At 62.7% G+C, this 26,899-nt stretch overlaps 1 protein-coding gene across 7 annotated transcripts in view; it reads right to left on the reverse strand.

Annotated features, from left to right (window-relative positions):
• Positions 1-26,899, reverse strand: part of CACNA1H (calcium voltage-gated channel subunit alpha1 H) — a 66,830-nt gene that overhangs the window by 10,508 nt on the left and 29,423 nt on the right. For all 7 annotated transcript variants that reach the window (XM_030925381.1, XM_030925384.1, XM_030925383.1 and 4 more), the window contains exons 3-22: positions 15,610-15,721; positions 15,250-15,383; positions 14,791-14,888; positions 12,072-12,231; positions 10,485-10,800; positions 10,249-10,341; positions 8,603-9,392; positions 6,597-7,039; positions 6,089-6,240; positions 5,031-5,216; positions 4,211-4,328; positions 3,898-4,053; positions 3,430-3,520; positions 3,070-3,278; positions 1,892-2,272; positions 1,154-1,254; positions 804-927; positions 646-714; positions 331-515; positions 3-129 (exon numbers count right to left, since the gene is read on the reverse strand). In XM_030925381.1, coding sequence (XP_030781241.1) covers positions 3-129; positions 331-515; positions 646-714; positions 804-927; positions 1,154-1,254; positions 1,892-2,272; positions 3,070-3,278; positions 3,430-3,520; positions 3,898-4,053; positions 4,211-4,328; positions 5,031-5,216; positions 6,089-6,240; positions 6,597-7,039; positions 8,603-9,392; positions 10,249-10,341; positions 10,485-10,800; positions 12,072-12,231; positions 14,791-14,888; positions 15,250-15,383; positions 15,610-15,721 — 4,045 coding nt within the window. The remainder of the gene's footprint in view (positions 1-2; positions 130-330; positions 516-645; positions 715-803; positions 928-1,153; positions 1,255-1,891; positions 2,273-3,069; positions 3,279-3,429; positions 3,521-3,897; positions 4,054-4,210; positions 4,329-5,030; positions 5,217-6,088; positions 6,241-6,596; positions 7,040-8,602; positions 9,393-10,248; positions 10,342-10,484; positions 10,801-12,071; positions 12,232-14,790; positions 14,889-15,249; positions 15,384-15,609; positions 15,722-26,899) is intronic.

A 26,899-nucleotide genomic window follows, 5' to 3' on the forward strand; every position in this document is an offset into this window, starting at 1 on the left:
ACCTGCACACCCAAGATGCCAAAAATGATGAAGAAGGCGCAGCAGATGAGGACGATGTTCCCGATGGGCCTGAGTGACGAAATCAGCGTCTCCACCACCAGCTTGAGGCCCGGGGCCCGGCTGATGACCCTGGAGGAGAGCGAAGGATACACTGCGGTCATCTATGGCAGCAGCTGCCAGGCGCTGGCACAGCTCAGCAAAGGCCCCAAGGTGGGGATGACTGGGCAGCCTGCGAACAGCCCAGGACTATGAGAGCAGTGATGGACAGTGGCGTCAGGGGACTGTGCTTCCAGGTTGCCCCAGGAGTCCAGGGGTGCCCCTGGTCCCCACCTCAGAGGCCGCAAGGTCCGCAGCAGACGCAGCACGCGCAGAACGCCCAGGATCTTGGCGCCACCAGCCGAGGCCATGGCCACGACGATGTCGACCAGGGACACCAGCACCAGCAGCCCATCCAGCAGGTTCCAGCTGCTCTGGAGGTAGGCGTGCTCGCCCGAGAGCAGCCCCAGAGCCACCACCTGGGGAGGGCCAATGGCACTGATCTCAGGCTCAGGCCTGGGGGGTCTGGGAAGCTGGCACGCAACTGGGTGGGGATGAGGGCAGAATGGGCGCCTGGGAACGAGGGGCAGTCCCCGGGCCCCGCGGTACCTTCACCATCATCTCCGCCACGAAGATGGCCGTGAAGATGTAATTGGAGACGCTGAGGAAGACCCGCTCCTGCCGGGAGAGGACGGTGGGGGGCTGTGTCCACTCCATCCCTCCCTGGGGGTCGTGGTGGCCTGGGACGATGGGGTTGGCTGACTCACGGTGCTGCCGGGGTCAATGTCAGGCCTCTCCAGGGCAATGGTGACACAGTTGAGGAAGATGAAGACGAGGACCACGTGATCAAACATCTTGTGCATGATGATCTTCTGGCAGGCGACGCGGAACCTGGGTGGGCGGGAGCGGGTGAGAGGTGGGGCACAGACAGCAGAGTGGATGGGGGTCGCAAGACAGCCCTGGCCAGGTCTCCACTTCAGCCCTGGTCGCTGTGGTCTGAGAAGGTGTGCCCACCCGGAAATATCCACCAAGTGCCAGCCCCGCCCAGTGGGGACCTGGGGGCAGGGGTCCCGTGGGCTGGAACCAGCCATGTAGCCTCCTGACCCAGCCTCCTCACCGGTTCTGTGGGGAAAAGAGGTAGAGGGCCCAGGCCTCCCGGCTCCGGCACCACTGGGGCTTGTAGGGCTCCAGAACTTTGTGCAGGCGGAAGCAGCAGCTCTGGGGAATGAAAAGTTGGGTTCTCAGAGCCCTGTGCCTGCCTGCCCGGCCCCCCACCAGGGCCCTCTGCGCTCAGCTAGGCCACTCCTCCCAGCCCTCCTCCCAGCACCTTCTCAGCCTTCTCCATCCTCACTCCTTACCCACTGGCCTTTGGGCTCTGGCCTTCTGGCCTCTGGGGCTCATACCACATAACCGCCTCCTTCCCTACCCTGGGGATGGCACAGTGACCCATGCTGGGAGTCCACGGGGCCAGGTAAGTGGGTACTCTTGGGGCCCTGGCTCTGGGGAGTGGTCCTTGACAAACAGGAGCCTGAGAGTCTAGTGGATGCCTGGCCCTACCTCGGCAGCAGCTCTCAGCCAGCGGCTGACCCACGGTGCAGGGCGCAGCCCCCGTATGCAGACTGTACATGGATCATTTAGTACATGGCCCCCAGATGGCAGTGCGGGGACTTGGGGATCGGCTGTGGCTGAATCCCTGAATGCTGCTGGATTCCTCCCTGGCCTGGCCTGCCTCTCTCCCCTTCTGAATCTCCCCAGTTAACACCATGCCCTGAATCCCATCTCAAATCCCACTTCAGAGCACCTGCCCCAGACAGAGGGAGGCGAGACGGCTGTGGGCCCAGGGCCACGCACTCACATCCTCCAAGTCGTCGTCAAGCTCGGCCGCATCCTCCCGGTGGCTGTCGACGCGTAGGAAGAACTCGCTGGGCAGGGCCACCATCTGCCCGTTGCAGTCGCGACACTTGGTAGGTGGGAGGGGGGCCGGCCGGAGCGGCCGTGGGTCCAGAGACTCGGCCCGCCGCAGTGGGGTGGCACGGGGCCCGGGTGTGGCCCTGCCGTCCTCGGCTTCGTCGTCAGTACTGCCCTTGCCCTCGCCGGACAGCAAGGACTCACGTTCCCCGCACTGGCTGCGGCGCTTGAGGCTGGGGGCACGGCCCAGGCTGCTCCAGCTGGAACGCCGGCTGCTCCAGGCACCATTGGGGCCCCAGGGGGCGCAGGGAGAACTTCGGAGGCTGGCCTGGGGGGTGGTGGGAGTCAGTGGCCTGGCGGCACCACTATTAACACCAACTGCTGGCATTTATGGAGCACTGTGTGCAAACCATACGTGGATCAATTAATGCATAGACAGCCCTGCCAAGGAAGCACGGTGGAGGCTGCGACTTTAGGGGCCCACCGAGCCAACCATAGGCACAGCTCATGAGGGTCAGGGTGCCCGCCTTGTGGGGGTGAGGCCCTGAGCTCTGCTGGGTCAGGGGCCAGAACCAGCGCAGGACCAGACAAAGCGCGGGTGGCCCCAGCGTCCCCAAGAGCATGCTGGGTCTGTGGCTCAGCCTCACATCTGCCCCGCTTCCTCCCCTGCTAGGGCGTCTGGCTCACTCCCGTGCTCCGTGACTGTTGCGGGTGGTACTGTCTGCTCCCCTCTAGTTCCCCGGACCCAGAGAGATGCCCTGGCCGTAAAGGGAATCAGGCTGCTTCTCGTGGCAGCGGAACCCCCCCCCTGGCCTGCCATCTGTTTCCCGGGCATGCTTCTGCCCCCAGCTGCCTTAGGTCTTCCCGTGCTGTGTGCTGCGCACTCTGCTAGACCGTTGGGCGCACAGAACTTCCACGTCTGCCTCTTCACACCGGCCTCCTGGAACAGCAGCCCCAGCTTCCATTTACAGAAACCAGAACACTCTTCCTCAGTCTCTGCACAGGGCTGGGACTTGATGGGCATGGGGGGAGGGACCCTCACTTGTCTTTGGGGAAGGCCATAAGGAGCCAGGTGGGGGAAACCTGAAGGGGCCTGAGGGGGCTGGGGCAGGAGATGGCCCCTACCGGAGGCTTCTGGTCTCCCAGGGGCGGGTCTCCGGAGCTGCTGCTGCCACGCCGAGAGTCTGGGAGGCTGGGGTCTGCGTCCAGGTATGGCGAGCTCTTGGGAGTAGGCATGGGTGTGGCCGCTGTGCACATGATGAGGGGAGGGGACAGGCTGCCTCGTCCCTCCAGGTGCCCGTTGGGGGTCACGGCCAGGGAGCACATCTTCAGCTCTGTGGGGCAGAGGGAGGAACGGGCCCCTAGACTTGCCAGGCTCCCAGGATCAGGAATCCCCCCACCTAGGATGTGCCCTTAGGGGCCCTGCCCAGCCAGCCCGGTGTACTCCACCCACCAGAACCCAGACCACCCACCGACCACACGCACCTGTGGTCTGGAGCTCTCTGAGCTTGTGGAAGTCCTCCTCGAAGTGGACCGACGTCTTGTCCTCGTCCGTGTCGGATCTGTTGGCGTCACCCTGTACCCCGCAAAGCACAAGGCAGAGATGAGGGCCCTGTGAGTGGGGACCCCTCATGCCAGACGGAAGGCTGGGCCGGCCTGGGAGGTGGGGTGTAGACAGAAGGACCCAGAGGATGATCTCACTGCCAAGGTGGGGGCAGGTAGGTGAGGAATCTGCCTCTCCAGACCAATCCCTGCCCACTCCGCTGGGCTCCTGGCCTCCGCGCTCCTTCTGGAAGGCCCCCTCCTCATGGAAGCCAGCTTCCCTTCTCTATCCCTCACCTCCTGGCAGGCCCCCCACACCCCTCCCCTTGACCTAAAGCCCTTTTTACTTCTCATCACCCTCCTCCTGGCAGCAGCCCCTTCTCCTGGAAGCCCCTCTCCCTGCCTCCTCACCTCCGCCTGAAAGCCCTCCACAAGGATGGCGACCAGCAGGTTGAAAAGCACGTAGTTGCCGAAGGTCATGAGGGCCACGAAGTAGAGGGCGGCCCAGGAGGAGGTGGAGGCCATGCCGTTGTACAGGACCACGTTCCAGTCCTCCTGGGTCAGGATCTGGGGGACAGTAGGGGGACCGGGGTGGTCAGCCCAGCCCCAAAATGCCAGCAAGTCCTTGGGACGGAGGCAGCTCTGGGCACGCAGGACGGCACATCCACCTCTTTGGGGACCAGACTCGGCAGCCAGCACTGCTGAGGGCACCCCTGGGCACTACCTGGAACACGGTGACGATGGCCCACAGCAGGGAGTCGAAGTTCTTTCTGTCGGGCACGGTGTCTCCGGTGTCTGTCTTCAGGCTAAACTTGCAGCCGAAGAGGTGCATGCCCAGGATGCTGAGGGCGGGGACAGGGGCGTGTTGAGGGTGGAAGCAGGGGTGTGCTGAGGGGAAGAAGGTGGGGGAGGGGAGGAGAGTGGGAGGAGGGAGGGCAGGGCTGGCTCTGGCCGTCTGGGCTCTCCTAGCCCCCCACCCTCCCTGGGCTCCCGAGGTCTCTGGCTTAGAAGGGACTTCCTACCCCCACAACTCAGTAATGTCCCTTCTACAGGCGAGAGGACCAAGACCAGAGGTGGGACAGACGTCGGGAGACCACTCCGGCTTCGGGCGGCAACTGGGACCTGGGACACCTGCCTCATTCAGCCCCTCTGGACCGTGAGAACCCCGCCTGCCTGGCTTCTTATCCTCCAGCTGACCCTGACCCTGAGCTCCAGGCTAGACTGGCACCCAGCGGGCGCCCAGAACAGCCCAGTTGGAGCCTGGTGCCCGCCCCCACCCCCGGCACTCTACCCTTACTTGAGTAAGTCCCCAGCTTGTCCACCTGGCAACCCATCTCTGAACCCTGCCATCTGACTCCCTGCATGTCTAGTGCGTGGCACACAGTAGGTGCCCCATCAGTGCTTCTCGAATGGAAGCAGCGGAGGCCAAGTGTCTGCAGATGCCCTGGGGCTGGTGGTGGGAAGGCTCCTTCTCTTTGGGGGTGCCCCGGGCCTGTGCTCCCGGCTGCCCTGGGCTGAGACGCTGGGCGGGCTGGGGGGCCCACCTGAAGATAAAAATGAAGAGCATGAGCAGCGTGCAGAAGGTGGCCACGTTGTCCATGGTCTTCACCAGTACCACAAGCTGGCGCCGCAGCGCTGGCAGGAAGCGCACCAGCTTCAGCACACGAAGCAGCCGGAAGGTGCGCAGCACAGACAAACCGCCGTCCGCCTGCCCCACGATCTCCCAGACGCTGCGGATGGGTGGGGGCGATGGTCAGCGGCGCCATGGTCCCCGACCCCGGCCCTCCTCCCACTGGAAGCATGATCAGCAGCCAGGGAGCCACAGTGGCCCGTGTGCCGCATCCCACAGATGGGAACAAGTCTGGCTGCATCGGGAGGCATGAGCAGCTGCGGACGCACCTCAAAAGCCTCTTGACCTGCTGACAGCCCCAGCGGCTGTCTGGCCCCAGCACCCCCGGGAAAGCAGAAGCCTGGCTCCGGCCAGGTCAAGGAAGCTCCTTCGCCAAGGACCCTCTCCTGTCCCGGGACTTCCACAGCCAGATCTGGCTTGTCCGTTCTGCTCACCCGCTCCCTGCCCCGGGGTGGGAGACCCCTCACCCCTCTCTACTCTCAAGGGATGAGCTTCCTTCCAGGGGAAGACGGGCAGCGTTTCCCCTCAAATTTTCCCAATCCTTTCTGGTTTAATTTTGTTGCGGCAAATGCTCCCCCAGCGGCAAACATGATTCAGCCTTTTAAGCTGGTCTTTCTCGCGGGGTCTGGCCCTAAACGTCTCAGCCCTGAGGCCACTGCACACCTGCATTGTTCCTGCAGGGAACAGCTCTGCTAGTTTCCAGAAACACCCTTCTGAGATGTAGCTGACCTAACAGGTGTGTATCCAGTAGTGCCTGCAGGGAAGCATAGAGTCTAGGGAGGGGACTCTGCCCAGGACAGTCCCCTGGGGCACTGAGGACACCAAGCACCTGCTTCCCACAGCTTGTCATAAAGAGCTGTGGCGTTGCCAGCACTTCCTCCCGTGCTTAGGGTTCTGCTCTGTAGGTGGGTTCTTTGCCAGACAGTGGAGCTTCCCGGGCCCCTCTGGCCTGGGGAGCGGGTGGGGACCCACCTGATGACCACGATGATGCCGTCAAAGATGTTGTACGGGTTCCGGATGTAACCCAGAGGGCCACAGGCCAGCAGTTTCAGCAACATTTCCAAGGCGAACATGCTGGTGAACACAATGTTGCTGATCTCCAGGGCGTGAGTCAGTTCCTCGGGCTGCAGGCAGAGGTGGGGACAATCAGGTGGCCCCATCCATGGCTCCCAACCCTCCTCAGCACTTATCTAGGAGCAGGTTTGGCTGCATCAAGACCCAAGGCATCAGAAGGGCTGCAGCAGCATCTCAGGAGCCTAATCGGTTGCTATCTAGAGAGGAGGCCAGGACCCCGAGGAGGTTCCCTCCAGCAGAGGCTCAGCATACCTAGTCTCCTATCCTCACCATCCCCGGCTTTCTGGGGCCCTGCCTGACTGTCCTACCATGAGGTCAGGCACTGGGGCTGCTGGAAGCCTCCTGAGACTCCCCAAGCCCTGCAAGCACAACAGGGAGCCAGCCCTGTGCGCAGGCCGGCCCGCACCTGCTCATGGTACTCCACGCCCATGCTCAGCGTGTTGACGAGGATGGCCATCATGATACCACGGCTGAAGTACTTGCTGTCCACGATGCGGCGCAGCTTGCCGCTGAAGGTAGCCCAGAGGTGGCCCAGCCTGCCTGGCTCGCCCGGGGCTGCCCTCTGCTGTGCCCGCCGCCGGGGGCTGCCTGGGCCTGGTGTGTCCATCGCAGGGGGTGGTTGCATGGGATCCCGGCGGTCACCGTGCCGGACGTCCTGTGTGAATTCGTAGATGCCACGACCATCTGAGTCTCCACTCTCTGAGCCACTGAGCTCCCCCTCTGGGTCCTCCAGGGCACGGGTGCAGTACGGGCAGCTCTTCAGCTCACAGGTCAGTGTGCCTGCTGCGGGGCTGGGCAGGGGGCAGGGCACGCTGAGGCCTGACAGATGGCCAGGGGCCTGGCCCAGTCCTGTGGGAAAGGGCACAGACAGGGGCAGGCCCACTCAGTGGTGCTGCCACAGGGGCCTGGAAACCCACACACACAGGAGCGGTAGGGTGAACGTGTCCCCCACAAAAAGATCCATCCAGAGTTCAACCTCCAGAACCTGCAAATGGACTTCACAGAAAGTAGGATCTTTGCAGGTGTCATGAATTAAAAGGAAGAATGAAGAATGAGGCTACCCTGGAGTAGGGAGGGCCCTGAGCCATGACTGTTCCAAGAAGAAGAAAACAAACAGCCACGTGCAGACAGACAGAGACCGCAGGGACGTGTCGACAAGCCGGGGATTGGCAAAACCAGAACGTAGGAGAGGTGAGGAGAGTTCTCCCCCAGAGCCTCCAGAGAAAGCACCCCTGCAACGCCCGGATTTTGGACCACCAGCCTCCATTGCTGAGAGTTCCCACTGTTCTAAGCCCACTAGCTCGTGGTGACAGCAGCCACAGACATCAGAAAAGCCATACATTCGGGCACATACTGGGCACATTCACACACACACCTGGGCACACAGGCCCAACCCCCACAGCCACATTCCTGCTCACCTGCTGAGGCAGGGACACACAGGTGCAGAGACGTTTGCCTGCCTTAGGCTGTGCCATCTGCAGAAATATAACACCAGGCACTTCCCAGCAGCCACAGCACACAGGCGAAGTTAGCTATGGGATTCTGTTTGACTCCATGCAAGCAAACCACAATCACTCCAACACCAAACTGACATAATAATGACCAGTAAGCCATCCCGTGATGTTTTCATGCTGTCTTTGGAACCCGTGTGCCTCTTATGCACAGTGGCTGGACTCCCACAATTCGAGGGCTAGAAGCACACGCCCCTGACACTCTTGCCTGCATGCCTTGGGTACCAGTACATGAGGGCACACAGCATCCTGGCAACCTCAGCTGCACCCATCCCAGCCACGGGGGACACACCCCTGCCTGTGTCTCTACATCTGTGTACAGAACCAGGAAGGACCCCCAGGCCTGTGTGGAACCATCTGGGTGTCCTGCAGTCTCCCATTCACCTGGTCAACGGAGGCCCAGGCCCCAGGTAGGAGAATCCTGCACCAGCCTCTCTCTTCCTGACTGGCTGACTCTGTGATGGTACCTCCCCCACACTCCCCTGCTCGGTGTCCCCACCTAGAAACGGGGCCAGCCTCAATGGCCACGAAGGGCGCTGCAAATCCTCCAGGGAAGCGTCCAGACTGTGGACACAAGCATATGGTCTCTCTCGGAGCTGGGCAGGGGCAACGGATGCTGGCCCAGGAGGGTCTGACAGGCCTCGTCAGGTTCAGAATCCCACCTCTGCGGCCACCACTCCTGCTGTGAGATGTGGGCCACAGGGGGCTTGATCTGGCACTGACGGGGACAGGACCTCCCTCTTTTCCCTTCTTATGGGTGCCAGAGGCATGGCTGGTCTGTTCCACAAATCAAAGCTGGGCTCATGAGAGTGCTCAGAGTGGCTGCAGGAACAACACACTGGAGACCCTGCCCGCCCTGCCTAGGTCCCACTGCCTCCATGGGGTGGGGCTGGGTCCTCACCATGCTCCCCGACCACATGCTGGATCTTCTCGTAGGGATCGGGGCTATACAAGCTCAAGGGGCTGTGCCCCCCAGTGCCTGGTGGCCCACTGGCCCACTTCCCTTTGGGTCCGGGGCTGGTGCTGCCTTTGCCGCTGCCCATCCCTGAGGGCAGGATGGTGGGGTAGTTCATGGTGCCCAGCCCCGTGGCCAGTTTGAGGCTGGCGGCAGCGGTGGCGGCGGCATGTGCCACCTGGGCCCTCTCCTGCGGCCCCTCTATGTGGCAGTCGGCATGGTAGATGCTGTGCACAGACTCTGCGTCGGGTGGTCTGCTGCCTGGGGAGGGTGGTGAGGGAGACGCACCGGCCCGCACCAGCCTGGTGTCGCAGGCGCCTGGCTCAGGGCCGGGCCTGCGGGGGCTGCTGTGGCTGAAATGGTAGTGGTGGTGGTGGTGGTGGTGATGGTGGTAGACCAGGTGGTGCACTGAGGCTGTGTGCCTGCCCGCCCGGCGCTGGCGGTGCCCGGGACCCTGGCCTTGCACAGCGCTAGGGTCCACCTTCTTGTGCCAGCGGCTCTGCCAGCGGGCATAGAGGCGCAAGCTGCGCCGCTTGACCTTGCGGAATATGTGGCCCACATACTTCAGCAGCTCTTCGTAGCAGCTGCCAGGCTCAGAGAAGCTGGCCAGTGTGCTGTCGTTGGATAGGTGGCGCGCCCGCTGCTCCCGCATCAGCTGGCTCTCCCGCTGCTTTGTCTCTGAGAACTGCGTGGCAATCACCACCAGGCACAGGTTGATCATGAAGAAGGAGCCCACCTGTGACGGGGCGGGCAGGCGGGTGGCAGTGAGTGGATGAGTCTCTGATTCGCCACTGAGCCCTACTGCGCGCTGCCTATTCGAGTGGGGGCCACGCCATAAGCACAGTGGGCGGGGTGCCCTGCTATGGGCAGGTTGCTGCGGTGTTCACTGCTGAGCCCCCACGTCTGGAGCAGGCGGCACACAGTAGCTGCTTTATGCCTATTTGGACAAAGGACCTGGAACCCTCTTTCCTGTTTCTCCATGTGGCTCAGCCCCTCCTTCGCCTGCAGGTCTGCCCTTGAGGTGACCCTCTCAGCGGTGGCCACTCTCCCCTCCCCAGCACCCCAGGTGTGTTTCCTCCTTAGCACCAGCCAGTGTGCAGCAAATCTCTGCTCGTTCTCCTCGCTTGCTCTCTGAGAACAAGCTGGGGATGTCTGTCTGCTTCTGTTGTTACCTGCTGGGTCCTTGCAGGGTGGCTCTAGGTACACCCAGGACCCTACAGATGTCTGCGGCCTGATTAACCCAACTCTGCTGGGACCCCATGGGGCCTGTGAGAGGACCAGGTGAGGAGCACACCTGCGGCCACACGCGCTGTGGAAAGCTGCGCTGGGAGGCTATGTACTCTCCAGAGGTGTCCCTGGCTGTTCAGCCCTGAGCCAGCACCCACAGGACTGGACCCTGTCTAGGTGATGCCATGGCCTCTTGAGGTCCCCAACCGCACCTCCCCACCCCCGCAAGCTCTGCCTCCCTCCCCTATGTGCTCCCTTCAGCTAGAGGCTAGACAGAAGCCCCTGTGACCACCCAGGTACCCCACCCCACCTCCAGCCAGCTAACACCAGGGCCCACCACGGCGAACGCTGCCGCCCACACTCACGATGATGAGCAGGATGAAATAGATGAAATTGTAGAACGAGTGGGCGTCCATGACGTAGTACATGATGTCCACCCAGCCTTCCAGCGTGATCACCTGGGGGGGCAGTGGCTGGACTTGGGCCCGCACGACCCCTCCTCCTCCTCCCCGTGCCCCCTGGGGTCTCGGCTGGGGGGCAAGTCCTCCACCCGCTCCCCTGCCGTGCCCCAGGGTCCCCGTTCCACCTTCTTGCCGCCCACCTGGAAGATGGCGATCCAGGCGTAGCCAATGTTGTCGAAGTTGATGGCACCGTTGTGGGGGTTGGAGTCACCCGAGCGGCACACGTTGTAATACTGGTTCCAGTTGATGCAGGCATTGCGCGTGGCGCCCACCCCCTCGGCCTGTGGCTGCACGTAGGCCTCCCAGCCCAGTGTGCAGGGCACACGTAGCTCGCGGCGGCTGGGGATGTGCGAGCACTTCTGCATGCCGTTGTCTCGGCGCGAGGAGCAGATGAACGGGTTCTCCTCGCCCTCCTCCGTCTGGTAGTACGGCCGCAGGAAGGTCAGGTTGTTGTTCCTGGGGATGGGCACAACCAGGGCCAAGAGGTACAATTAGGGTCAGGGACGGTCAGGGTCGGGGGCACAATCAGGGTCAGGGACGTGATCAGGGTCAGGACCAGGGGACCAATCACGGTTAGGGAGGCACACTTAGGGTCGGGGGGCGTGATAGGACCGGGGGTCACGACCAGGATCAGGGGACACAGCCAGAACCAGAGTCAAGGACACAGTGGTGCTGCAGAAACCACAGCCTCCTCAGCCCAAATCCATAGAGAGACAAAAACACAAAGGAACAAGGATAGACAAAAAAATTGACAAAGAACAGGGAGGAGGACCCAGAAGCCAGAAACCCAGGCTCAGACCTCAGCTCCTCCTGGAAGGGGATGAGGGGGGAGGAGCAAGGGACTAGGGGAGGGAACCCTGGGGTGAGGGCTGAGGGGAGGGGACCCCAGAGTGGGAGTGGAGAAAATCCCAGAGAGGGGCTGAGGGGACCCCGGGGCATGGGCTGAGGGGCTCCCTGGGTGAGGAGAGGTGACTGCAGGGCAACGGCTGAGAGAACCCTGAGGTGAGCAGAGGCGATTCCAGAGTAAGGGATGAGAGGACCCCGGGGTGAGGGGTGAAGAGAAGGGACGGAGTGTGGGGACTAACGTGTCCTGCGGGCTGAGAAGAGGCGGCACTGGGGGCGGGGCCTATGGTGTGGTTCCCCTGAGCCAGCGACTGCATGGTGGGCAGAGCCATGTGAGGCGGGGACTTGATTGCATGGTGGGCGGAGCCATGTGAGGCGGGGACTTGATTGCATGGTGGGCGGAGCCAATGTGAGGTGGTGACTGCATGGTGGGCGGAGCCATGACGGGGGTGGGAGGGTGCAGGTGACTGCATGGTGGGTGGACACTATATGGTGGGCAGAACCATGGGGGGGCGGAAGGGACAGATGACTGCATGGTGGGCAGAGCCATGATGGGGGGAGGGGCGGCGGGGGGGAGAGGGTGCTCCAGGAGGGACAGGTGACTGCATGGTGGGTGGAGACTATATAGTGGGCAGAACCATGGGGGGGTACGGATCACTGCATGGTGGGCAGAGCCATGACGGGGGGGAGGGGGGCGAGGGGGAGAGGGTGCAGGAGAGACAGATGACTGCACGGCGGACAGAGTCATGACGAAGGTGGGGGTGGAGGGCGGGTGACTGCATGATAGGCAGAGCCACGTGGGGTGGTAACTGCGTTGGGTGGAGTCACATGGTGTGTTATATATGCATGGTGGGCAGGGCTTCACAGGGGTGGGGCCTGGGCACCTGACAAAGGCACTGTCCAGGAAGCAGCGGTTCCGCAGGAGGCCAGCCCAGAGCTGGACGCCAACGATGCCGAAAATGAAGAAGACGAAGAAGCAGAGCAGAAGGACGTTCCCGAGCATGGGCAGCGTGTCCAGCAGCAGAGTGACCAGGATTCGCATGCCTGTGGGCAGCAGGGCCAGGAATGGCACTCCTAAGCCCTGCAGGAGCGTCCTCGGGGCTACAGCCCCTCCTGGGTCCGCTGAGCCCCGTCCACTGTTCACAGCGGGTGTCCACGCCAACCGCACACTGACTCAGGCCACCCCCTGGTGACTTTCCTGCACCCCTAGGGTGATCGAGGCTCCCCTCCTACCACCGCCAGCCTCCAGGGACACTGACACCCTGGGGTCTGACACACATCCAGAGGTGTGCCAGGTCTCCACCTCCAACCATCCCAGGAGGGCAGGTCTGCTGCTTTTGGAGGGCTGCGGTGTGGAGGGGTGGGAGCGGAGGCAGGGGACTGCCCGCGGCAGGTCTGACCATGCGGCATCTCAGGGGCTCGGGATGACCAGGCGGAGCCCAGTGGCTCTCAAGGCTTGTCCAGCGGCACCCTGAAGTTGCCATTAAGGCAGCAGCAGCCTTGGGAGTCCCAGAATCTCAGGTGGTGCGCTGCCTCCCGGGGGTCTCTGCAGCAGGTCTGGGATCCTGAAAACTTTCTGATGCCCAGTGAGAATCCGGCCAGAGCAGAGCCCCACGTCAGAGAGGCTGCTGGAAGCGGTGGGGAGGACAGGCAGTGGCTTTTCAAGAGGTAGCACTGAAGCCATCAGTGCTGGGTGCTATGAGCTACGTGAACTCCAGATTAATCCAGCAAGGGGGTCAGCCAAGCCCCATGCGCCCCTTGCTCCATCCTGGGCCTGCTCCCCCAAGACGTCCTTTTCCCCAAATTTACGCGAACGCCAGGCTGAGGCAGCAGGTAGAGCCCTGGGCCAGGAACCTGGGGACGCTAAGGTCTCACCCAGCACCCTAGGGTATCAATGGCAAAATGGGCCCCTCAGGTCATGGGGTGAGTCAGAGCCAGGAGGGGCACTGAAGTGTCAAAAGAGCCGACAAGAGCTATCGGTGAGCACTGCCCTGGCCAGACCGCACTGCCTCAAAGATCACAGATGATCCAGGGATCAGAGTGGACCTCAGGCCAACAGAATGGGATGCAACCCTGAACGTGCCCTCATTATCAGGAGCCTTATTATGCAGTCTGGAAGAGTTCCCTAATTCCCTCGAGACACGAGCAGGTCCCCAGGAGGCCAGGCTGCTGGCGACAATTAGGGCCACTCTGGGAATTTAACCTGAAAAGTAAACATCCGTGGAATTCCAGGGGGCTGTGTGTGCCGGGCTACTTCATGTTCCAACAAGTGGGGCCAGGCCGGTGTGCAGACTGAGCACACAGTGGGTGCTGGGCAAAGGGCCAAGAGCCACACGTGCGTCCACTCACTGCAGGCTCAGCCACCCTTGGGGTCATGGGTACCCCTGTACGCCACTATTTCAGGAGAAACTGAGGTTCAGGCTCTGTTAGTTAGAGTCACACAGTATTCAAGCCCCATCTGAGCCACACAGTAGAGCCAAGGCAGGCAGGGGGAAGGCAGGCTCGGGGACCAGCGGCTCGGGGACAAGTGGCACCTGCCTTTCGGGAAGCTAGAGGCTCCAGGGGAAGGAGTGCCTAGCCCTGTGGATCTGTGACTTTGTGGGGGTGCTGCAGGTCAAGCCCTGAGTGCCAAGACCACCAGGATCCTGGTTAGATAGCCACAAAGGTTGTGTTACACCGGCATGTGCACACATGGGGCCACTCCTACACCCAGTGTGCACTCGGGCCTCTTACGGCCTCGTGGGGGCTGCACCCACCGCCAGGAACCGGAGCAGCTGAATGTAGCCCTGGGGGCTTTAAAGAACAGTCCCACCCCATCGCCTGACGCAGATGGGTGGCCCGGGTTTGACAGGATCTTTCCCAAACAAGCAGGCATGTGACTTTCCGGGAAGCTCTTCCTCTGCCCCCCCTCGCCCCCAGCGCACAGCAGACACACAGCAGCTCCTCTCCACCGGGCCCCCTCCTCACACCTGCTGGCCAAGTCCTCAAGGGTTTCCAGCCTTCCTTCTAGAAAATCAGCTGCTCAGCAGGGGACACAGAGGCCCAGCCCTGGCCAGCCAGCTTCCCCTCTTCCCTTGGGTAGGGCTGCTAGCAGGAGGGTGGGGGCCAGAAGCAGTGGCGGGTAGGGAGGGTGAGCTGTCCTCAGGACAGGTGTCAGGCTCTCCCCTCGCCTGTGTGGGAGTGAAGGGGATGCTGCACAGAGTCCCCAGGTGAGCTGAGCTGCACTCACAAGGGTGTCTCCACCAGCCATGAGCCACACTAGGATGCGCCAGACAGCAAATTCACCAGGAATCTGCTTGGCCCCCAGCCTTGCCCCAGATGCCATGCAGAGAAGGAACCCGAGGTTGTCACTCGGCCATGTGGGAGCCAGGGACCCTATGAATGCTGACTGCCCCCCGCCACCAGCTTGATTCTCCCCAGACCTGCAGGGCCCACGGAGAGTGGCAGGGCCCCCCCCCAGTGCTGGGGTCTGGGCTGGGGCCTGAGTGCCTGGGAACCTTCACCTCCCAGTCCTGTGCTCCTGTGAGCCCTTCTGAGGGCTCTGCAGGGCTGGCAGACACGCAAGCCTGTTGGTCTCAAGCCCAGGTGGGGCTGGTCACTTACTCGGCACGCGATTGATAGCACGGAGAGGCCGCAGCACCCGCACGGTCCTGATAGCCGAGAGGCTCACGTTGTGTCCATCCAACGAGTACTCCATCATGCTGGGGGTGGGGTCGAGAGGGAGCAGCTCAGTGAGGGGCCTAGGCGGCCAGGGGTGGGGCTGGGGTGCAGAGCAAGGTAGGCAGGCACAGAGTCGGCCAGCCCGGCACCCGGAGGGCCTTGTACCGGCCAGGATAGGCCCCAAGGTAGCAGGAGCACGACTCTTGGTCATACCACGAGGCCACCTCCCTCACCTGTGCCCAGGAAAGAGGATCTCCGGAGTCCCAGACAGGGTCCCTGGTTCTACCTGGATCCCTCCAGAACACACCGCCCATCTTTCTTTACAGGTGGGACACAGGGATCCCTGCGGGGTGGGGCGGGGCCCCTTCGTCAGTGCTGTGGCCTCTCCGAGGCGGGGCCTACCCCGCCACGACGATGAAGAAATCCAGCCTGTTCCACGTGTCACCCAGGTAACATTTCTGCCCGAACAGCCCCAAAGCCACCATCTTGATGACCATCTCCACCGCGAAAAAGGTGAAAATGAAGGCGTCAAAGGCCTGCGGGAGGAGAAATCAGAAGAGCCCATGGAACGGCTCAGTTCAGCCCACTCCCCTCAATCCTGAGTCCCGCCCCAGCCTGAGCCCCGCCCCGAATCTCACCCTGCCCCCAGCCCTGCCACGCCGAGCCACACCCCCGCCCCGCGCGGCCTTGAACCTCACCTCGCCCTAGCCCCGCCCCACCCCGAACCACGCCCCCGCCCCACCCCCGAGCCACGCCCCTCACCTCCAGGATGTTGCAGCGCTCGGACCCGCACTCAACGTCCTCACAGGGCCGGAACATGCCCAGGGTCACGCAGTTGAGCATGATCACCAGCATGCTCACATGCTCGAACCACGTGTCGCCGCGGGTTAAGGAGCACGCCGGCGCAGCCCGGGACCCGCCCCCACGGGGCCCTCCAAGTGTCCACCCGGTCATCCGGTGTCCCGCCATGGGTGTGCGCGCGTAGGGGCGTCCAGGATGGGGACCTGCAGGGCCCACGGACAGTCCTGAAAGCAGCCACCAGGTGGCGCTGGGAGCCCGCGCCTGGCCGGGCTCTGCGCCGTGGAGGTCGCCGTCCCAGGCCCGGCCCCCGAGCCCCCGGCGTTGGCTCTCATCAGGAAAGCGGGGTGCAGGAGCCCTCGGTGGGCTGGCCGCGTCAGGAGTGAGGCCCCAGTGAGGACCACTCAGACTCCCAGAGCCTAGCTGCCCACGTGGGGCCCAGGCTGCCTAGGGCTCCCTCGCTGGGGGGCTGCAGGCAGGGCACCCTGTGCAACTGGGAGGGCCCCAAGGTATGTCCGGGTACTGTGACCCACCGGGACAGGACTCCCCGTCTCACCCTCCTGGCCTGGGCGGCAGCACACTTGGGACAGGCTTTCTGGGCCCTCCGTCCCAGGGCTGCAGGGCCCCACTCTGACCAGGGAACCTGAGGAAGGAGGGAGGGGCAATCCGGTGGATGACTGTGGACCCGGAGGGACCTTCCTTAAGGTAGACAGAAGTCGGCATTTGGAAAACGCCAACTTGTCAGCGAACAGCCTCGGGAAGTCCCCCAGCTCTGCCAGCCCCTGCCGTCCCCAACACGTGGGAACTGAGGAGGGGATGGAGCTGGGCATCCACTCACAGCTAGTTCGGAGGCAGCCTGGTGGCCATCCCCACCCTTGGCTCTGGACTTGAGCCTATGCCTGACTCTCAGTGGCCGCCCTTCCTGGCACCCACCTCGCGCAGACCACTGGCCTCAGTGCCCGGGGCTCCCCCTCACCCCTGACAGACTTGCTTGGGACCCGGATGATGGTAGCAGCAGTGCCCCCTGCCCAACACGGGCCATGCTCACTACAGCAGAGGTCCCGGGTGCTGCGTGCAGCACTGAGGTCAGGGTCTGAGTGTCCGAAACTCTCAGGGATGACAGCAAGGGCAGCTGCCACAGTAGGAGGGGAAGAGGCTCGGTGACGAGGACCTTCCCTGCCTTCGCCTGTCAGTCCAGCCTGGAGCCCCTCCCTCAGGGACCCCAGCAGCCCATCCCGGAACCCTTCCTCCCACAAAGCCAGGGCCCCAGCCTCCTGGCAGGTCAGCATTTGATGCCAGTGCCACGGCTACCAGGCCACCAATGTAATTACGCATTCCCGCCAAGAGGGCAGTAATTACACTTAATGGGTTCAGCAGTAACAGACCCTCTGCTGTAACACGGCTGCAAGAAGCCGAAATCAGCCTCCCGCCAAGGCAGCTGGCATGCTGGCACGCCATGCCGTTGTCCCGTAGGTGGGCGAGGCCACAGCACGCACTGCCGCCTACCGGTGACGCACCCAGTGCAAGCCCAGCGGCCAGTGTGTGAGCACGTTCACAGCAAGCCTCGGAACACAGTCCTTGCTGGACGAGGTGGGGGTGGGGTTTGCGTGACTTGCTCAAGGTGGGGGGGGCGGGCAGGAGCCGAGGCCCCGCGGTGGAAGCCGTGCCAGGCCCCTTGGCCTCTCCCGGCCTCCTGACCCAATGCCAGTGCAAGGGAACGACGATGGATGGCGGCTCTGCCCCCCACCTCGGGCACCTTTGTCCCCTAACTGCTGCAAATAGCACCTTTCTGCGGGGGTGGCTGGGGACTGTCTTTGTGCATCTCCAAGGGCCGTCATTTCCCAGGGGGAGGGGTTTTCTTGAGTCAACGAAACAGGCTGGCAGCGGGGAGCTCAAAGGCACCCAGCCAGGACAGGACACAGCAGAGGCAGGTGTGGGGAATGGTGTTCCCTGACCTGAGCCCCCACTGCACTCCACCCCAGCCTGGCTGAGCCATGGGTCTTGTAGGTGGCACTGCCTCTCCCTGGGCACAGGGCATCCCAGGCCTCAGTGTACCTGTCTACCCAATGGGGGTGGTGAGACTGTCCCATGGGTGTCTGAGGCCACCTCTCTGTCCCCTCTCTCCATACTCTCCTTCAAGTTGGGCCCCCAACCAGCACACACACATTCCACTACGAAAGCAGGCAGTTTCCAGCCACCCCTGGACTCCACCACTCAGGGCCGAGACCCGCCTCCAGATGTCTCCAGCCGTTGCCCGATTTCTCCCAGGCCTGCTCTGAAATCACCCTGGAAATCACCCTGGAGATGTCCAAGCTGAAGTGGGGGGTGCCCTAAGCTAGGGAGCTACCTGAACACAAGGCCCTTCACACCCTCCCTGCACCCTGGCTGGCCCCCAGCCACTTGCCTGACCCTGGCAGTTCCTGCCACCCCAGTCAGCTCAGGACTTAGAGCTAAAGGTACGGCATGGCCTCCCCAGCACTGAGGGGAATGCTGACTTCTGGACCCAGCCCAGACCCTGCGGTGGAGAGCCCAATGGGGACAGACGGGAAGGGGCCGGCACCTCTGACCAGCCATCTCTAGGCCTGTCCAGCCGGCAGAGTACAGTGGATGGTGTCGGAGCCCAGGGCCAGTCAGCGCCAGTCACCATGAGAGCTGCCCCCATGGCACAGAGGGGCTGGCAGGGGTGGGTGGGACCCAGTGCTTAGTCACTCCTCAAAGACAACCGGCTAGGGGTCCCCAAGCCAGGGTCCTACCTGGACACCTTTGCCCCTTCTACTATGTCACTGAGACCCACCCCAAGCCTCTGTGACTGGCTATGAAGGAAGCCAAAAGGGGGCCTGGGTCCCCCTCCCCGACCTCTCAGACCATCTGGTTTAGTGGGGGATGGGGCACTGTCTTTTCCAAGCAGGGGTGTGGCTCCAGTAAGCCCCTCCCATCCAGGCGCATGGGCCCCCAAAATCACACACACAGCTGAAGGCCTTAGAGGGGCAAGACTGGGCCTGCAGGCACCCCAACTGCAGATGGCCTCCTGAGCTATGCCTGGCGACATTGGCAACCTCAAATCTCCTGGACCCATGGTGCTGCACAGGTGCTGGCTCACTGAGATCCCGAGTGTGCCTGAGGCCACACAGCCAGGCCAGCCTCCCAGCTCGCAGCTCTTGGGTCTACAGGGCCCCTACCCAGCGTAGATCCCCTGCCTTCCCTTCCCCCAGCACCCACCCCGAAATTAGCCCCACAATCCCAGAGACCTGCTCCAATGGCAAGGACCCCACCCCTGTGCCTGTGGTGCAGATCTGGGGGGGACGGTGGTGTAGCAGGGTCCAGGGGGGCCCCAAGGAGGCCTCTCACAACAGAAGAGGTGACAGGCAGGCATGTTGGGCACCTCCCAACCGGGTCACACCCCAGCAACCAGCCCTCCCTACCCTGGAGAGGGACTGCCCGATGTACCAGGTCCCAGTGCCCCCTGGGGCTTTGCCTAGAGAGGGGAGCAGCCAGTCCATGTCCCACGTCCCGCATAGGCCAGCAGGGGCTCGGGCAGCTCCGGGCTGAGCAGACTGGCCCTCATGTGTCACGCCATCCTGGCCACACTTCTGTGGCCAGCTGAGGACAGGCAGTATCTGCCGGCTGCATCGCACGGAGCCCGGTGACTTCTAGAGCCTTAATTACACAGATGGATTTTCTGGGTTTTAATTAAAAATTCTTTTAGGTTTCAAATCAACTTCTACAAATTAGAATCAATTTCCACTGCGGGTGGGAGGAAGGCAGGCCAACGTGGCTGGGAGCAGCCCTGGGACAGGGCCTGGTGGCTGCAGGGCAACAGAACGGTCAGGGAACCCAGCCAGGGAAGGGCCGGGCGGCCAAGGGCAGCGGCGCAGTGAGATGGTCTCAGCTACGGGGTCTCCCTCAGGCAGGGAGCAGACCCTGAGGCCCGGCCAGCGGCAACGCACCCACCAACCCTCGCTCCTTCATCTCCCTGGGCCAAGCCCCAGGACCTCAGTGACTCCTCTTTTCTGACAGACCAAGGTCGGGGGCGGGGACCACAGGGGCCTTCTCCAGCTCCTGGAGTCTGGCCTGGGTGACATGTTCCCCAGGCGGCCCCCGCAGGGCTGGGCTCACTTGCCCCACAATGCAGGCCAGAGGCTCATAAAGGAGCAACCTCCCCCTCCCGCCCAGAGAGAGGCTTGGACAGGGGAACAGGGCTGAAGACCCCCTCGGCGGTGGGGTCCTGATGAAAGACCCCTCAAGCACAGTACCCATCCTGTCCCTCAGTCCCACACTCTAAAATCAGTGCTCTCAGGCTGGGCGCGGTGGTTCACACCCGTAATTCCAGCACTTTGGGAGGCTGAGGCAGGAGGATCACTTGAACTCAGGCATCCGAGACCAGCCTGGACAATGTAGTGAGACCTCTCCGCTACAAAAATATTTAACAAAAAAATTAGCTGGGTGTGGTGTCAGCTACTCGGGAGGCTGAGGTGGAAGGATTGCCTGACCCCAGGAAGCGGAAGCTGCAGTGAGCCACGATCACACCACGGCACTGCAGGCTGGGTGACAGAGCAAGACCCCATGTCAAAAAAAAAAAAGGATACTTTTCAGGGCACCTGCCAGGTCCAGCAGACCCTGGCCACCTCCCCTTCCTCAGGTCTCCAGGCCTGTGCACTTCTGAGGGGCTGGACAGGTGCAAAGCCCCCTTCCTACTCCTGCAGCCCTGCCTGGGGCCAGGCCTCCCCAGCTGGCACCCACGAAGAAAACCAGTCCTGCCCAGGACGCTTCAGGGACACCAGCTCCTCTATCTCTGGGAGAAGAACTGCTTTTTCTCACCCCCGCAGGCTTCCTGTTGCAGACCACTGCTTCCCTCAGGACCCTGGAACAAAGATGGCCCCTCAGCCTCCTTTCTGTGGTGCTAAGTGCTCCCCTTAACACATGGGCACCGCCTGTGGCCATGGCGGCCCACACCAAGGTCCACAGGAGCCCCCTCAGCTCTCAGGACCTGGGGGGCCCTCCGAGGGGCCCAGCTCCAGCACACCCCAAATGTCAGCCCCTGGCAGGTCAGGAGGCATGGACGCAGGGCGGGCAGTGCTGTGGCGGCTGCTGTCCGTGGTGCTGAAGCGGCCGCCTCGCCTGGGCCTGTCCTGGGTGTACCCGAGCTGGGAGGGCTGGGGTTAGGTTTGGGGGCCAGGAAGTGGCCTCCTGGCCGGAAACACACAGCTTCACTGGAGCTGCTCCACTGATCCCCGCTTTCTCATCCGGGGGGAGTAGAGGAGGAAAAAGACTCCCAAACTCTTCTTCCCAGCTTGAAAATGCACAGCTCTGAAGGTGCTGTTTACTCCTGGCCCCTGGGCGTGGGCGCGGGTAGCCCCAGAAGTACTGCCTGTTGTGTGGGGGGCAGCAAGGCCTGCATTCCCCGCTGCTAGGTGAGGGGGAGTGTCTGGGAGTGGGGGGAACCCTGGCAGCTGCTATCTCTGCGCCGAAGATGCTGGAGACCTGGGATTCTTGGGGGCCAGGAGCCAGTCTCAGGGCCACTCAGCAAAGGTCGGGACTGCGAGACCCCCAAACAGTGCCAGCTGAGCCCTGAGGTGCCGTGGGACCCCTCTCCCCAGAGCCAGCAGTCTCCAAGGTCCCGGGTCAGGACAGGGGGTCCTCAGAAGCCCGCATGCTGTGGGACCAGCACAGCTCAAAGGGTGGTCCTGGACCACCCCAACCCGAAACATCAGCTAACATCAGCTCCCAGGCTCGCCCAGACCTGCTGGCTCAGGTATCCTGGGGCTAGGGCCTCCCTGCCCCTGCCCCGTGACTAATCCTCAGGCCAGGGCCGTGGGGCAAGAGCCTGACCCCAGTTCTACCTCCACGTGCACCTCCCCTTTTCTAAGCCTCAGCGTCCCCATCTGTACAAATGGACTATTTCATCCTTCTGGCTCTGACAGGTTTCATGCAGACCCTCCTGCAAAACAAGACCCTCCCTGCAAAACAAGACCCTCCATCTACCCTCCTGACACAGCTCGGCCTGGCTCCTGCCGGCTCTGGAGGACACGTTTTCACCTCACCAAGGCCTCCACGTTTGCCGGAGCAAGGTCAGGACAGATGCTTCTACAGAGGGATGGAGGCGGGGCGGTGTGCCCCTCCTCAAGAGATGGTTAAGGCGTCAAAGCCATGGGCCAGCCTCAGCTCCTCAGACCACGGGGGAGTGCCAGCCCAGCGAAGGGATGGACGTCTCCAGCTGCAACTGCTGCCTGGTTCCTCCTCTATGGTCAGAGTGGCCCCCAAGCAAGGCTGTGGCTTCCAGGAATCCCAGTGGGGCTCCCTGCTGGGCTGCATCCTGACATCAGTGCGGGGGGCCGCAGGGCTCTGCAGCTGGGAGGATCGGGAGGCTGAGCCGCTCCCTCCCCACATGCTGTCCCCAAGAGCAATCTGCTCAGCCAGCTCAGCCCCATTAGGCCAAATCCACAACAGCTGGGCACCAGCGGCCCGAGCCAGGGGCAGGGGCGTGGGCGGGGAAGGCACCCAGAGCAGGAAGGGGAAGCCCACAGTGAGGTGGGCCACAGCCCTCCACTCAGGACCCTACGCCCCGCAGGGCACAGATTGCAGCTGGGGTCACAGGCAGCCAGGACTCTCAGCCACGTGCTCCCCTCTCTGCACCCATCCCTGGCTGGGCAAACCCTCCATGCCCTGGGCAGAAGATGCCAAGGCTGAGGCTGCTCCCTCCCTGCCTGCTCTGCCCACGGCCCCACGCCGCTCTGGCCGCCTCCTCCCCTCCCGGCCCTCATTCTCAGGAGCGCTCGACCTTACTTTTCCAATTTGCTTAAGGAGAAGCCCTATGTCTTATTCATGGGGGAAGCCCATTCTCGCAAGAGCCATCAGCCCGCAGTGCGGAGGAGACTCCGTCCCCTTTGCTGCAGGGGAAGCAACATCAAGTGACCCAGGAGGGGCTGAGCCAGCCGCAGACCCTGCGAGTCAGTGGGTGGCACAGGAGATCCCCGGGAACCGGCCGCCTGGTCAGAGCGAAACGACGCATTTCCCACCTTCACAGAGCCTTGACCCTCCGGCCCTGTGTCTGTGTCCACCCCCACTCAGAACCGCGGCAGCTCCAAAGGGCCCTTGAGGCCACGGGGGTGGAACCGACCGCCCTGAAGCCTGCCGGCCACAGTGGTGGTCATGGCCCTGAGAGCCAGGGCGCACTGCTCGTATCGACAAGAGCTGGAAGAGCAGAATGTCTCCACTGACATGGCACATTCACCCGACCAGGAAGTGTTACGTGGCCACCCGACAGGTGGTAGTGGTGCCGTGGGCATCAGGACCGAGCCAGGTCCAAGGTACACAGCGCAGGAGGAGCGAGTCATGGAGGGCACGTGACCCCATTCACGACAGAAGCCGCAGTGCAGGCCACCTCGAGGAGCGTGTGTGCAGAGATACAGAGAAGTTCCCAGAGGATCTCTGGAGGATGAGAACACCACGGGGAGGGACAGGATGAGGGCACTCAGGACATGGGCAGAGTCCACAGTGACCCTTTGACATTCACTCCCCCGCCACGGCATCGTCCGGCTTTCTGCACGGCGAATCCAGGCCCTGCGTGTGCAATGACAAAAACGAAATGTCTGGGAGTCCCGGCCTGTGCAGTCACAGCAGGGTGGGCCCCGGCCTTCCGGGATCCCTGGGCCCAGCTTCTGAACAGCCCTGCTGGGACACCCCGAGGGAGCCGCGCATTTTTATTCAAAACACCGTGAAGGAGACCCCACTGAGAAGCCCGGGGAGGACCAGTGTGGTACACCCCGGCCCCCCCACACCCCACCTCCCACCCCTACGCATACCGACCAGCTACTCACCTGCCGTGGACCCCCGTGCCCCCCTAGCCTTTTTTTTTTTTTTTTTTTTTTGAGACTGAGTCTCCCTCTGTCGCCCAGGCTGAAGTGCAGTGGCCGGATCTCAGCTCACTGCAAGCTCCGCCTCCCGGGTTCACGCCATTCTCCTGCCTCAGCCTCCCAAGTAGCTGGGACTACAGGCGCCCGCCACCTCGCCCGGCTAGTTTTTTGTATTTTTTAGTAGAGACGGGGTTTCACTGTGTGAGCCAGGATGGTCTCGATCTCCTGACCTCGTGATCCGCCCGCCTCGGCCTCCCAAAGTGCTGGGATTACAGGCGTGAGCCACCGTGCCCAGCACCACTAGGCTTTCTGAGCATCTCCAGGGTTCCCCAGAATGGCAGACTTAGGGGAGGCCTCTGCAGATGGCTGGGTCCATGTGGGAGTCTGGTTGCTGCTGGCAGGACCCACAGACAGCATCCAGGAGTCCAGCTCCCACCCAGGGCATGTCTAAGCCTGCTCTGGATAACCGGTGGGTGTGGCCATGAAGGCCAATCCTGCCTACTCCAGGCACAAGGGAACGGGCACTCACGACAGACGGGCCCACACGTGTCTGCGGCAGCACCGACCCCAACAGCCCATCATGGAAACAGTCCGGTGTCCAACAGACCCATGAATGGACGGAACGTAGTCTGGCCACAGGGCGGAATATTACCCAACCATGAAAAAGGAGGAAGCTCGACACGCCACGACGTGGGTGAACCCGGGGAAGTGATGCCAGGAGGAGCTGGGCACAGAAGGACCACATGTCACACGGAAAGTCCCGCACAGGCAAACCCAGAGACAAAGCAAGGTAGAGACGGCTGGGACTGGGCAGTGAGGGCTCATGGGGACGCAGTTTCCCTCTGGGGCGAGGGAAACATTCCGGAACTAGGCAGAGGTGATGGTTCAACAACACGAAGGTCGCTGACCCGTGCACTTTAAAATGTTAATTCCTACCGGCCGGGCGCGGTGGCTCAAGCCTGTAATCCCAGCACTTTGGGAGGCCGAGACGGGCGGATCACAAGGTCAGAAGATTGAGACCATCCTGGCTAACAGGGTGAAACCCCATCTCTACTAAAAAAATACAAAAAAATTAGCCGGGCGAGGTGGCGGGCGCCTGTAGTCCCAGCTACTCGGGAGGCTGAGGCAGGAGAATGGCGTGAACCCGGGAGGCGGAGCTTGCAGTGAGCTGAGATCCGGCCACTGCACTCCAGCCTGGGCGGCAGAGCGAGACTCCGTCTCAAAAAATAATAAATAAATAAATAAATAAATAAATAAATAAATAAATAAATAAAATGTTAATTCCTTAAAATCAGCTGCTCGTCAAATAAATAAATAAATGGCTAACCCCGTGGAATGAAACGGCCAATCCCGTGGTACCTGAACCTCACTTCAGACATCACCACAGCCTGCGTTTCCAGTTTTCCCTCTAAATGGCAGCTTCGCTGGAGCCCTGTGCCTGTCTGCAGTCGCCACTCAAAGCGCCCTTTGGACCGGGAATTGAGACCCGGCACCTGGGAAGGCACGGGGTGGTAGGGGGCGTCTCCTCCTCCTGCCACGTGGCCTCCACTCTTGCTGGGCAGAAGGCCCCCACGTGCCCTGGGCCCACCCGGCCACGTGACTCCTAGTGCCCTCCAGCACCTTGAGACCTGCCTTCCACCAGGGGGTCCGGATGCCCACAAGAGGGCAAGGGCGCTCGGAGACTCATGCGGCATCTGTGCCTCCTCCCAGGCTCACAGAGGATGAGGCTGAGGGCCGGGAGACGAGCAGCCCACGGCAGCAGGTGAGGAGCCCTCCCCATGCACGTCCCTCGAAGGCAGGACAGCCGCTGTGCGCAGGTGCCCAGGCCAAGCCGCCTGGAGTCCTCTGGGGCTGGTGGCCCCCATTCACCGGAGCCTCGGTCCCACACTTGCCGGCCTCCACAGTTCAGCCTCTGCCTCGGGCAGTAAGGCCCAAAGCCGTCAAGGACTCAGCGGGCCGGAGCCTTGGCCAGGGTCTGCTCCCTGATCTCAGGGCTCAGTGAGGGGCCCTGTGCATGCGGCAGGCTGGGCCTGACCATTCCTGAAGCGCCGGAAGCCTCCGTGGGCAGGAGTGACGCCCTGGAGTCCAGCGCGGCCCCACCTGCACCCTGCCAAGTGGGCTGGTGTCCCACCTCCCCTACCAGCTCCACCTAGGCCTGAGGGGCCAGGCACAGCCCAGCTGGCCTTGACTCTTCTGGTCCCTGGCAACCGATGAAACGCTGGGGCAGCCGCGGCCGCCCAGGCAGACACCCTTTCCCAGGCGGCACAGACACGGCTCCAGAGTACCTGCGGTTAATTAACCGATCCAGCAGGGAATTAATTAATTCAGTCTCCCTCTGCAGTGAGGACATTCTGGAGCCAGATGTTTGCAGACTTTGGAGTCTCCCAGCAGGTGGGATGGGACAGGCCCCACTGGGGGAGCAACACGCCAGGTCACGTGCACACCCGTGTACACGCATGTACTCTCACACGCTCCCCCCAGGGTCGCCCCCCAGCCTCACAGGGGAGACGACAGAAAATACATGAAACCTGCAGGACAGGACGGTGCCCAGGGAGCTCCAGAGTCTGCCCTGAGCGCAGCGCCTCCCCCGGACCCACGACCCCAACGCCACAACAGGCAAGTGTCCTGTTCTCCAGCGGGGCCTGTTAGGGGGAGGGGATTGGGTGGGAAGAGGGAGGGCAAGGCAGCCACACGATCCAGGATCAGGGATGCCAGGGATGCGCTGATTGAAGGAGGTTTCTCTTCCTTCCCTGGAGGCCGTTGCCATGGAGACAAGGGAGGAGGAAACCCGGTCAGGGCTGGGGGAGGGGCCGGGCGGGATCCCCAGTTCCACGCTGAGGGCGGCCCCCCACGCCTGTCTCCTTCCTCGGGAGAAGCCACTGCAGGGTTTTAACTCGGGTGGGGTCCTGAGGACCCCTCTGTGCTGGGGAAAAGTGGGGGGACGCAGTGCCATCAGACCCAACAGAACCTGTCAGAGGTCCTGGGGAGGCCGGCTCCCGAGGGCAGCCCCAGGATTCCCACAGCTCTGCACGGGGCTGGAGGGTACCGGGTTCCCGGGCTCCAGGCCTGACACAGAACTTCCCGGAAACGGCCACCCAGGGCCCCACCGTGTCCCACGCCAATCCCTGCTGCTGGGGGAGTCAGGGTGGGTGTCATGGAGGGTGGGGGACGGGGGTGGTGGGTGTCACAGTAGGTGGGAGCGGGAGTGGTGCATGGGGCCCAGGCCTCCTTCACAGGCACCAGTACCAGCCCTGGAGACTGAACTGTCCAGAGATGGGACAGTTGCCCTCCTGCGAACCTGCAGTGCCCATGGACCCCGTGGCCGACTCCCGCCCCGGGAGCTTTCAGGCTGGGGCCAGGACTCAGGACTCAGCCCCACAGAGATCACCTGCACCCCATCC

Source organism: Rhinopithecus roxellana, chromosome 20, assembly GCF_007565055.1.
Source record: "Rhinopithecus roxellana isolate Shanxi Qingling chromosome 20, ASM756505v1, whole genome shotgun sequence".
NCBI lineage: Eukaryota > Metazoa > Chordata > Mammalia > Primates > Cercopithecidae > Rhinopithecus > Rhinopithecus roxellana.